At 42.9% G+C, this 12,234-nt stretch overlaps 2 protein-coding genes across 5 annotated transcripts; both read left to right on the forward strand.

Annotated features, from left to right (window-relative positions):
* Positions 1-24: 24 nt before the first annotated feature.
* LOC135617157 (AP2-like ethylene-responsive transcription factor AIL5) lies at positions 25-2,998 on the forward strand. Its single transcript, XM_065117120.1, has 9 exons — positions 25-469; positions 559-865; positions 982-1,064; positions 1,201-1,209; positions 1,315-1,403; positions 1,492-1,565; positions 1,702-1,752; positions 1,842-1,918; positions 2,023-2,998. Exons 1-9 carry the CDS (start codon positions 382-384, stop codon positions 2,682-2,684), a joined length of 1,440 nt encoding a protein of 479 aa, XP_064973192.1. The 5' UTR covers positions 25-381; the 3' UTR covers positions 2,685-2,998.
* A 5,023-nt stretch (positions 2,999-8,021) lies between these two features.
* On the forward strand, positions 8,022-12,033 carry LOC135617161 (VIN3-like protein 2). Of its 4 annotated transcripts, none has more exons than XM_065117140.1 (5): positions 8,032-8,268; positions 8,712-9,051; positions 9,182-9,866; positions 10,168-10,475; positions 10,569-12,033. In XM_065117140.1, exons 3-5 carry the CDS (start codon positions 9,373-9,375, stop codon positions 11,750-11,752), a joined length of 1,986 nt encoding a protein of 661 aa, XP_064973212.1. In that variant the 5' UTR covers positions 8,032-8,268; positions 8,712-9,051; positions 9,182-9,372; the 3' UTR covers positions 11,753-12,033. The 4 variants fall into 4 exon arrangements, with proteins under 4 accessions (XP_064973207.1, XP_064973212.1, XP_064973197.1 ...); XM_065117125.1 differs by having other exon boundaries at positions 8,712-8,826; XM_065117131.1 differs by having other exon boundaries at positions 8,712-8,826; positions 10,572-12,033.
* The last annotated feature ends 201 nt before the right edge of the window (positions 12,034-12,234 follow it).

Here is a 12,234-nt window from a genome sequence, read left to right on the forward strand (position 1 = left end):
TTCTTTTTTTTGTTTGTCAGATTTGGATATGATCTTTTTGAGTATTCGACCCTACAGAACATCAACTGTTCAGTGGCAACGGGTTCCGAAGGAACAGCATACGCGAAAGCCTTCTATTTCCTCGGCAAGCGGTCATGCGGAAAGCCTTCCACTTGCCCCCCTCAACCTTTTCTCTTTGCTTTCGTTGCGTTTCCATCCTAAAACAAATAAGTAGGAATTTGGAAGACCTCTTTTCTCGTGCTATCGCTTCTCTCCTCCCTCCCTCACCGTCATCATCTTCTCCTCTCCTCTATATGTGTGTCCGTCTTCCCCGTTTCTTGCCCTACTCTTCAAGCCAACCACCTCTTCGGTGTTCCGATAATAACCCTGCAATTTCAAACCATGGACATGGACGCTTCCGATAGCTGGCTCGCCTTCTCTCATTCCCAACAGCCCTACTTCCTCCAAGCCTTCTCCTCTTACCACCGTGGTATCTCTGCTTCTTTACCTCCACCTCTTTGTTGTTCCTTTTTTCTTATATCAGTTCTATGTGTGACCGACGCCCGCGTTTGGTTTCAGGTGGTGTCGAGGGAGCGGACGAGGAAACCAACGCGGCGACGGAGCTGGTGGCTCTGGCGGGGATGGGGCCGAAGCTGGAGGACTTCCTCGGGGGCCCGCTCGGGAGGTACTCCGGCGGTGACGACGCCCCCGGCGCTGAGGGTGTCTATGACTCCGACCTGAAGACTATCGCGGCCGGGTTCCTGCGCGGCCACCCGGCGGAGCAGCAGGAGCTCCAGGCAGCGAAGGAGGCTGCGCCGCCGGCGGAGTCAAGGAAGGCGGCGGAGACCTTCGGCCAGCGGACCTCCATCTACCGAGGCGTCACCAGGTAACAGCCCAACGGAAGTCACTGCACTGCATACTGTGGGTGGGCTTATGGGAAAGCAAGATTTCTTCCCGTTCTCTCCGCATGTATTTGATACCATGTTGGGGTATTTTGAGCAGGCACCGGTGGACGGGAAGGTACGAGGCGCATCTGTGGGACAACAGCTGTCGCCGGGAAGGGCAAAGCCGCAAGGGCCGACAAGGTACTCCGGAGACACTAACCTCAACCCGCTTTCCAACGCCTTGGATTTTTTATCCTTCTCATATTTGCTTACATGAGCTCCATTTCACGTTGCTGTTCTTCTGCCTTGTGCTCTTCTCTTCTCGCTGCCACCGCAGTCTATTTAGGTGCGTCCCTTTTTGTTCTCTTCCATGACTTTTAACATTTTCTGCAAATGGTTATGATGTCGATCGTAATTAAAGTATCTTTATTGTTTGGGCGGAATATTGTAGGTGGGTATGACAAGGAGGAGAAGGCCGCAAGGGCGTACGACCTGGCCGCGCTCAAATACTGGGGTCCGACGACCACCACCAACTTCCCCGTAAGTTAACCGGAATCACAGAAAAGCCTAACGTGCGTAATATACGTGTAGTAACTGATGTGCGTGAGCGTCTCGTACTTTGTGGTAGATCTCTAACTACGAGAAGGAGCTGGAGGAGATGAAGAACATGACTCGTCAAGAGTTCGTCGCGTCCCTCCGAAGGTGAACCACCACCACCTCCTGGTTTCGAAGCTTGAGACGCATGCAAGCATGCGTTGCGTTGCATCGGTGTTTGAACTGATCTTTCTTTTGTCCCGAGGAATCAATCAATGGTGTTGATGCTTAGTTGTTCGTGCAGGAAGAGCAGCGGGTTTTCTAGGGGTGCCTCCATCTACAGAGGAGTCACCAGGTTTGCTACTCTTTGATACTAATTTATTGTTAGACTCAGCTGTATACCTTTCATATTTCAGATTTAGTATGGTTTGCTTGTGTTTGCAGACACCATCAGCATGGCCGATGGCAAGCAAGGATCGGAAGAGTGGCCGGCAACAAGGACCTTTACCTTGGAACCTTTAGTGAGTACTTCCAACAATACTGCTTGGCCTGAGAACGTTACAGTAAGCACAATAGGTGGGGATTGTGATGCATGATAAATCGGATTGGATTTTGGTGCGTTTAGGTACGCAGGAAGAGGCGGCGGAGGCGTACGATATAGCCGCCATCAAGTTCAGGGGCCTCAATGCGGTGACCAACTTCGACATGAGCCGCTACGACGTCAACAGCATCGTGAACAGTAATCTCCCCATCGGCGGGCTGTCGGCCGGGTCGTCAAAGGCGTCGGAGTCGTCGCCGTCATCCTCCTCGGATACCATGAGCATCGATGTCAAGCATCAGCTGCATCGCTATGACCCTTCGGCCTCCCTCGGGCCCGCCACCGTCGCCATGAAGCAGGATCGCGACTACTGGTCCCTGCTTGCTCTCCACCATCACCAACAGCAGCAGCAAAGCAGCCAAGCCTCAGGCTTTAGTCTGTTCTCTTCTGGTTCCACCATGGACTTTGCCACTGCTGCTTCGAATAAGGTCATGAGCCAAGAGACCGGTGGAGGTGGAGGTGGAGGTGGAGTGGCGTGGAACGATGGGATGTTAGAACAACAGCACGAACAATCTCAGGGCAGCAGCTGCACCTCCATCCCTTATGCTACCTACGTTGCGTGTGGAGGTGGCTATGGTTACGAGGGCGCCACCGCGAGTGGCTGGGTTGCACCGCCTTCTTCCTACTATCAGCAGACTTCCAACCCGAATGTGGCAGCCTTTCAGACAGCAATCTTTGGGATGGAATGATGGGAGGGTGTGAGACGACGTTCGCAGCTGCTGCTTAGGCGATGGCTAGCAAAAAAGTGTGGGAGACATAGTGAGCTGATGTGAACTGACAAGCTTACACAAAGGAAGGAATGAGAATAGGGAGAGAGGGCTGACAGAAGAAGTCTAACAAGAGATTCAAAGTTCTGTTCATGGTCATGCTGAAACCTCTTTTACTTTTTTTTTTGTTTTGTTTTTCTTTTACTGACATGATTCTATATTGTCGTCGTCGTCGTCATCATCATCTGTGTAATGGAAACAAGAAGCTTTTTGTAGCTTTATCTTTTCCGTTGTTATTTTCCAAGTTCAGCTGTTATCTTCTTTTTTCTATATATATCTTTTTTGTAGAACGATGTCTTCCTTTCACTGATGGGCGAGAGTCGAAACCATGTCAGCCTTTTGAACTCCATTCCTCGTAGTAGTAGTTGTTAGGATGCGTGTCGAACATGCAGTGGATATTGGCATGTGTCTCAACTTGTGTCGATACAACAATAAGTGTGGTGATCTAATCTACGTCTATCTGTATGGTTGTTGTACGTGATTCACCGAGATCATCTACAATGTATTGTATGAAAGATGAAAAGAGAGAGAGAGAGAGAGAGGTGGGAAACCTAAAAGCAACAAGAATGACTGTCCAATCATAACAGGATGGGATACGTATGGATCATGATGATAAGATAAAAGATGGATACCGAGGCAATGATGCAGATCATAAGGAATACGCAGTGTTCTTTCATCTAGTAATGCAGCACTTTTACTGCTCAGGTGTGTATCCGACTAGAGCGCATCGATCTCATCGGCTTCACGAGTTCTCCTCATCTCTCACGTAACTCTCATCTTCGTTTCGCTCTTTGAAACGATCGCAAGTGGTGATGCGAATGCAATGCTCGACAGGAAAAGTAGCTACTGCAACGACAAGGGGTTTCTTCTTCCCCATGTTGCCAAAGGGTGGACGGAGCGGGGTATGAGTGCGTGAGAAAGTGCCACACGTAGAACGTATTCATACGGGACAACAGCCGTACCTCTCACCATGCAGCAGAACTCACAGATTCAAAACGCGTGTGGTGCTCCGCGTTCTAAAGCTTGCTAATAATCGAAGGAAGAAGGAAGGGGAATAAATAATCAAATGCTTCGTGCAGCTGTAGCCGCTGTCCAAAAAGATGGAAAAGATGAAGAACACAGCAAAAAAACTAATCAGAATGGAACACCACCACGCTGAAATGGGGAATATTTGGTGCTGTCTTTTGGGTGGCTTCGGAGTCTCTTTCATGCCTCATCTCCGGAATCAGCCCTAGGAAGATGGCTATCGGGTAGCTTCTTTCGGCGCTAGTTGAAGAAACCACTGTTGCAATCTCCTCCCCAAGGATTTTGACTGGGAACGACAAGGGTTAGTGTACTGCAGCTATAGCTGGCCGGGTTAATTATATTGGAGTTTGGCGATCACAGATTCTTACTGTTGGATATGAGATGACACTCGCATGTGACGATGCGGCTTTTGGTCAAAGTTTGACTCTTCATGCCTCGCTTGGTTCACGAAGCGGTAGCCATTATTATGATGCTGCATCGAGCAGGAAAGAGATGGAGTTCTTGGATGCCCTACAATCACAAACCTGTTCATTACTACTGCTTGGCAGTTGTGGATGCAGCTCGTGGAAGCAAGTCAAACGCACAAAGTAAAAGGAAAAGAAATGGCAAACAATCAAAGCTGGTCAGAAGGGAAAAAGAGCCAAACAAAAAGCAATTAGTCAAACGCACAAAGTAGGGAGGAAGGGGGGGGGGGGGGGAGCAAAAAAGAAGAGCTAACATTTAATAGGGTTTCAGTGCATCTGTTTCATGGAGTTGTTACACTAATGGCTATTTGAGAAGGAGATTTCTTTTGTGGTTTCTGCTCAACCATTCATCAGTGCCTGTCACTCTACCAAGAGACCACTTAGTGAATCAAGGACTGTGTTCATTGACCTTCTCTCTCTCTCTCTCTCTCTCTAGCATCATCAAGTGTGGGAGACAAAATCCCAACTCCTCTCATCAAATGCTGTCATGTTTTGCTGAAAACTGGGACCATTGGGTTCACAAAAGAGATCATCATAGTTTTATGTCAGAAACATGCATCGTTTGAATGTGCACATTTGGTGCTGGTTTTCTTTTCATCAGCTTTGGTAACTCGAGTAATCATGAAAAGTCCCTCTCCAACTGCAGCAACTCTCACCGATCCTCACAAGAATGACTAACTAAAGCTTACATTGATACAGAGTTGTATTTGAGGGCATCCTTTTCCTAATGTATTCTCATCTTTGAGATTAAATCCATGAAATCACATATATTATTGTGTGTTCCCAATCCAATGTGAAGAGCCTCAGAAACTGCCATGAGCTTCCGATCCCAAGCACACCTGTTTTGGGCCCATTCTCGGCCCATTTGGGTTTACATCTCAAATTAAACTTAGAGAGCCAATAATTATACGATTCAGTATTATTTTGACATCAACAACAACTACAATAATAATAATAATAATAATAATAATAATAATATATTTTGATCAAAGATAAATGAACATTAAAATTCAATAATTCATAAAAGAAAGATGAGAGAGGCACTACACAAGAACACAAACCAAATCTAATTATAGAATTATGTTTGGGGATGCTTGTTTGAGTGATGCAGATTGGAGGACATCATGGTTGTGCAGACTAAGATAGAGGAATTATGTGACACAGAAAAGGAGTGTCCAAATGTTAAAATATCAAATAATTGTAAGCAAATTGCTAAAAATATAATGTAAATAATGACAGTAAGTTCGAGTTAGATCTAACATGCAAAATAAATCAGATGAGTTGATATGTTTGGCTAATCCAATCATGAGAGAAGCGATAGACTGCTAAAATGGTGGCTACGAATCCATCCATTTTTTGTCCTCTTATACATGTCGATGATAATGGCAGAGGCAGAGCGACTAAATAATGCATTGAGGATGTATGAGCATCACGTGAAATGAAATATATCACGTCCATTATGTTCGTCTTTCTTCCTTTACGTTCTATTGTTTGTATCGATGGGATTTGGATATGGTGTTGGGTGGGGTTTCAACCCACATGCTGTGTCAAAAAATAAATAAATAAAAAGAAAAATATTCTATCTCGTCAAAAAGTGTTATAAAAGATAAAGCAAGGATTGTGAATTAATGCATCGATCTTAACATTTAATCAAGATTTTAGCTTTAATTAATATTAAAAACCATGTTGAATAAGTAGATAATGATCGACACCTCAATATTATATTATCGACATATCGTTATCACGTGGTTGATATTTCGATGTCATGCGTGACCAACACGATGATGCTATCTGAACATTACCAACTATATTGGGTCAATCATATTTTCTTTGAATTCAATACAATACTATTTTACCTTTCTAAGAATCATCTTTGACATTGATGTATGTCTCCGAGCATAAAACAAAGAGAAAAACTTAAATTTAATTAGTACCTTGGATTTGATTGTTCTTGACACTTTATCGACACCTTAACTCTCAATAGTTTTTTTAGGTATATACTCTTATAAGATTTAACATCTTTCGAATTCAATCTGATATCGATAAAAGAAAATTATCGAATTGCTCAAAATTAGTATCTAATTTGAAATTTCTAACTTAACAATATTCAAGAATTGCTTTTAGATCAACCCATGTTTAATTAATTGTGTCATAAAATTGCACCAGAATCATTATCATATATCGTGCAGGTGGAGCCACATGAGTTCACATTATTTTATGGCCCAAAAGATCCCTCTTATCTTCCCAACTAAGAGACAAAAGAGGAGTCGTTCAATCGATTCAGATGGAGAATAGCAGCAGTGGGTGAGTGGATGAGGCCTTAATCGACCGCTTCTCTCGCTGTCACAAGCAAAATAAATGCCGTTCCCAATTGCTTGTGACGTCGATTCACAATAATACCACGAATAAGACATGCATGTCAATCATTGTAGCGATTAGGTTTGATCATATCCTCGGTGATAGGAAGATGATGGCGATCGGACTACTGTTGGAGATAATGTCCGATCTTATGTGATGTTAGTTTCATGCAATAATAATATTTCTTTCACGACAATCAACTATGTACTTGTGTTAATAATACATTCTTCTCAAAGATTTCAAGTCAAATTGAAATGAAAGATGTCTCACTTATTCTCATCATCCGTGCACACAGGAAATAGACAAAATATTACAGATAATATAAATTTCCAAGTAATAATAATACAGGTGGGTTGGGTTGTCTGTCCTTTTTGAAGTCAAAAGGATTATGTCATATTTCACGAGGAATCAAACTTAAACTAGTCCGAGACCAAACACTCCTAACATGTATTCAAGTCGTAGGAATAGAAGAGAAATAAATGTGTCAAGTTGGAGTAGTATAAACAAACACTATTATTCATATATTTAACAGCAACCCTTATTCTATGGGTTCCACCAACCCTAGCGAGATGAGAGAAAGGTTAGTTGATTATTTATATAAATAATTCGAGAAGAGTTTTGGGTTTCGATTTGGTGCTGACATGCGAGAAAATTAAGGTTAGGTGAAGTTTTCGACGTGATCATTTCGACGGTCAAATTAATAATAAAATAAAGTAAAAAATAAATGTCTTATAATTTGATGGGTCTTTTATAATTAATACCATCGAAAAAAATATTTTGAATAAAACATGTTTGATATATTTGATATTTTAACTTGATAATTGATCGAGAGACTTGCTGACTGGACAACCACGTGTCGGACTAAGTTGCATGGGAATCGAGACCTCGCTCCAAACATATCCATCCAACCAAGAGTGGCAGCGTCGATGGAGCCGTGTTATGCAAGCCATGTAATGACAACAACACAACGTGACAAGCATGTAATTCCAGTGTTCCATGTCGGCATCATTAGAAATCTATAAAATTGGATTGAAATATGTGCTATTTATTTTAGTTTATTTAGAAGGCCATGATAAATAACAGTGTGTGTCTAAAAATTATTTCTGAACCTTTAATTTTTAGTAAATAAATATAGTATATTATTCTCATATTAATATTTTTCATATTAAAAATATCAAATAAAATTTTAAATCGGATTTAAGTTTATTAAAACATATGTATATATAATTCAATATTTTATTAAAAATAAGCATAAAAACAAATCATTAAATCATTAATTACCACGACATATAAGCTAGTCTGTAACAAAGAATGGTGACGTAGATTGGTCCTGCACACTACGTCAGCTAAAATAGATTCATTACATCATACACTGCGTTAGTTGGCACGACATATAAGTTTCCCTCTCTCTCTCTCTTGCGCCTCCTTCCCCGCGACGTCCCAATCTCGACGTGCGGATTCCGTGCTTTGTATTCGTCTCCCTCTCTTTCACTTGGTTGGGTAGAGTAAACGTGACGGCAATTTTGATGGGAACACTGCTGTCACTCGATTTGGATCGGCAAGCGGCGTCCCGGGGGCGGAAAAAGGTTCGGGCTTTTAGGGCAATGTGAAGGGCGGAGGAGCTCTGAGGTCGCCCGCCATGGATCCCCCTTTCTCCGGTAGCCGTCTCGTCCCTTTTCCCTTGCCGTTTATGATTCCTTTGTTGCGTTTTTTTGGCGATTGTTGCGCGGGGCGCTCCCGATCTGCTTGTTATAACGGCGGATTTGACGGGGTTTCCGTCGAAGTTGGAACTCTCAAGGGTCTTCCGCGTTCTTGTGTGGTTCCTGCTCTGATCGAATTGGGATGTTAAGGGGCTCTTTGGCGAGATAAAAATTGGATTTTTATGGGGTCGCGAGTGGTTCGCTTTTGTTCCCTTTCGTGTAGTTCCATTTGCTTGTTTGCTATCAAATCGATCAGCGGTTTGTGAAAGCTCCATTGGGAATGCTTATAATTGCCTAAGGAAAATAATAAACTCTTTTTTGCCTTTCTTCAGGAAAATAATAAAATGTGGTTTTAATTCATGAGGAGTTCTTTCTCTGATTACTTTTTTGCCTTTCTTCAGGTCCTGAAACATTTTGGGGTTCTGTGATAGATGGAGTATCTTCCACTTCCACACAAGACTTCAAGTTTAAGCCATGCGTTTCCATGCTTCCATCAAATAGATAATGGTTTTATAAGTTGAGCATTTGCTTGCATCAAATAGTGCATTTATTTCACTCATGCACTCGAGCAGGAATGTACTGTTATTATCTTCAAATTACCTTTAATTTTCTTCAATAAGTTCATTTTGACCAGAGGTTTCTGCTTCGGTGGTATGATCCTCTGCCTGTTATACTACAGTTCTACAGTACTAAGGAAAAAAAAATTGCAGTCAATAGTTAGTCAGGGAATTCTACAGTAGTGTAAGTTTCATGAACACTAGATGGATCATCTTCTTTTATCATCCTACATTTTGGTTTCCTTCAAACATCGTATGCCATCGACATGTTTTAGATGCATCGATCTTTCACTAAATCTGAGTTCGCTCTTCAGGATTTGCACTTGACCCATCTAAATGTAGCAAGTTGAGCATAGAGGAGAAGAGAGATCTCGTCCGCGAATTGTCAAAATGGCCTGAGAGTGCCTCTGAGAAGCTGCAGACATGGAGCCGGCGTGAGCTTTTGGAGATCCTGTGCACAGAGATAGGAAAGGAGAGGAAGTATACCAGCTTAACAAAACAGAAAATGATCGAATTCCTTTTCAGAGTTGTCTCTGAAAAAAGATCTGAAGAACCTGCAAAGGACGGGGATTTTGCTAAGGTTCCATCTACACTTGGTCCTCAAACTCCAGCAGCTAAGAGACACAGAAAGAACGAGCATCCATCGCGTTTAGCCTTCATCATGAACAACCACCTTCGGTCAAGTGACGCCGAACAAGTTCCAGAAAACACAAGACACTGCCTGAATTCAGCCTGCAGGGCTATTCTTAACATGGAAGACGCGTTCTGTAAGCGTTGCTCGTGTTGTATCTGTCGCGAGTATGATGACAACAAGGATCCTAGCCTTTGGTTGTTTTGTGGCTCAGAGACTCCTCCCCGAGCTGACTCTTGTGGCCTATCTTGTCATCTTGAGTGTGCTCTTAAGCATGAACGAGCAGGTATCATGAAGAGTGGGCAGTGTACAAGATTGGACGGGAGCTATTACTGTACAAACTGTGGAAAAGCTAATGACTTGATCGGGTAATTCCTTCGACATACTGCTAACTTGTTTACAATGATTTCCTTTACATGCATTTAGTCATTCATAATCGACGTTTCTTTGCAGTCTTCGTCTGAAAATCTCAGAATCTGTGTCTGATTAATACTGATGATGCATGCCTTTGATAGAACACAATAGCTGTCTTTGCACGAACAGTTTTCATCCTATAATAGCTGTCTTTGCTTCACAACTGAAACATATAGCGCTTAGCGATATGTATGTAGGTCACATATCGAACAATTCTGATGGTTCACTTATAACCTTTCCCTTTTGGTTCTGCAGATGCTGGAAAAAGCAGCTCATGATTGCCAAGGATGCGCGTCGGGTCGATGTTTTGTGTTACCGGATTTCTCTTAGTCATAAACTTCTCGGAGCAACAGAGAAGTACCAAAGTTTGCACGAGATAGTTGACATGGCACGAAAGAAACTGGAGGCTGAGGTTGGGCCTATCGATGATTCATCAAACATGGCACGTGGAATTGTCAACCGGCTTTCTGTTGCCGCTGAAGTCCAGAAACTTTGTGCCCTTGCAGTAGACTTACTAGATTCGATGCACTCTAGTTCCTCATCAGCTAATGCTATAGTTCAACGTAAGCTTCTCAAAGCCTCAGATTTCTTGAACCTTTTCGGTATCTTTTTGATGCTATAGTCATTGTTTCCTTATAATTGTTTGTTGTCTGCAGAAGCCGGTTCGGTATTCTCAAGCTTTATCAAATTTGAACGGATATCATCAACATCTGTTACTGTAGTTTTGGAATTAGAGAATAACACACCATTAGCTCAAGAACTAGCTGGTTTCAATTTGTGGCACCGAAAGGCTGCCATCTCAGAATACCCTGACAAACCATCATTTTCTCTATTGAATCCAGAGAAAAGGTTGGAAATAGCAGAACTTTCTCCAGCTACAGATTATATGTTTAAGGTAGTAGCTTTTAGCAATACCAGGGATCTCGATACATGGGAAGTTGGAGTTAAAACTGAAGGTATTGCACTGGAGAACTCTATCAACTTGTCATCGGAGATGACTGCATCAAAACCACACGGTCAAAGCCCAAAAACAAACGGTAGCGGATCGTCTAATCCTTCTGAGGGAGACGAATATAATGCAAACACTACTGCATGTGCTGACTTGAATAAGCTGCCCAAAATTGATTTTGATGACTGTGAGAAGCCTGAGATCCTCGAGACAGAAAAATCATCAGGTCATGGCCACCAAATGAGCAAGGGATGCATCGGTGGAGCCAGAGTTCTTCAGCCAGAGGAGTCACTAGGGCACTCTGATTCTGCATTAGATGAGGAACCAAACTCAACTGTTCTGATAGATTCCACTGACTTCTTGGAGAATAACCAGGCATCCGACGTCCAGAAATCAGAGAATGAATCTAACACTCGGGCTGTTGTCAGCGATATGGTGATTCTCCCTGCCACCCCATGCGGGGTGGAAACAGGAACACAAAGCCTTGAGAGGTGCAGCAAAGGGAAATCTGGTGTTGAAATATATGAGAATGGCTCGACGAAGGCAGATCGGGAACCAGGGAGTTCATCCGAGAAAAGAGGTGCAGGGAAAACTGAAGGCATCAACGTTAAGGACAGGTCATTGGAAGGGGCATACGAGTACTGCGTGAAGGTGATCAGATGGTTGGAATGCCAAGGGCACATCGAAACCAACTTCAGGGTGAAGTTCTTAACTTGGTTCAGCTTACGGGCAACCCTACAGGAGAGAAGAATTGTTAGCGTTTACATCAACACTTTGATCGATGATCCTGCAAGCCTCGCAGGGCAGTTGGTGGACACCTTCTCGGAAGCCATCTGCAGCAAGAGGCCACCCACGACACCGACTGGCTTCTGCACAAAGCTTCAGCATTGAGACAATTGTTAGATGCAGATCATTGCATTAATTTAATTATTCGACAAATATGAGTATTCGTGGATCAGCAGTTTCAGGTCCATTCATATTGTTGCCCATTGACAATCACACTTTATATGCACTCAGGACTAGTCTTCATTAAGAGGACACTACTGTCGTCTTAATGCTCTTCTGTTCGTATTGACACTATGGCACTGCTCTTCGTTAAAGGTCCCAACTTTTTCTGTATGTTGAACCAATCCCTAAACTTAATGCAGACATCCATCGTGCTGGTTGACATATCACAGGTTTACATCGTACCTCAGAAAAAGATTATTTCTTTTTTTTTCTTTAGATATATGTTTATGCTAATCAACCATTGTGGATATCCTATTCTATTTTCTTCAGGGTTTGATCTTGTGTTTAGCTAAATTCGCATTGTTAAACGAGAGACCCCGAGCCCATTAGGTGTTTGTCGGGATGCCAACCCGAGCATCTTCGAT

Source organism: Musa acuminata, chromosome BXJ1-3, assembly GCF_036884655.1.
Source record: "Musa acuminata AAA Group cultivar baxijiao chromosome BXJ1-3, Cavendish_Baxijiao_AAA, whole genome shotgun sequence".
Lineage (NCBI taxonomy): Eukaryota > Viridiplantae > Streptophyta > Magnoliopsida > Zingiberales > Musaceae > Musa > Musa acuminata.

What these genes read in the sequence shown, in the direction of transcription:
- LOC135617157 (XM_065117120.1), top strand. Translation starts at nt 382, where the DNA reads ATGGACATGGACGCTTCCGATAGCTGGCTCGCCTTCTCTCATTCCCAA. An exon ending in CTTCTCCTCTTACCACCGTG is followed by an intron (nt 470 to 558) that starts GTATCTCTGCTT and finishes GTTTGGTTTCAG; the next exon opens with GTGGTGTCGAGGGAGCGGAC. An exon ending in TTCGTCGCGTCCCTCCGAAG is followed by an intron (nt 1,566 to 1,701) that starts GTGAACCACCAC and finishes TTGTTCGTGCAG; the next exon opens with GAAGAGCAGCGGGTTTTCTA.
- LOC135617161 (XM_065117125.1), top strand. Translation starts at nt 8,742, where the DNA reads ATGGAGTATCTTCCACTTCCACACAAGACTTCAAGTTTAAGCCATGCG. An exon ending in AATAGATAATGGTTTTATAA is followed by an intron (nt 8,827 to 9,181) that starts GTTGAGCATTTG and finishes TTCGCTCTTCAG; the next exon opens with GATTTGCACTTGACCCATCT. An exon ending in AGCTAATGCTATAGTTCAAC is followed by an intron (nt 10,476 to 10,568) that starts GTAAGCTTCTCA and finishes TGTTGTCTGCAG; the next exon opens with AAGCCGGTTCGGTATTCTCA.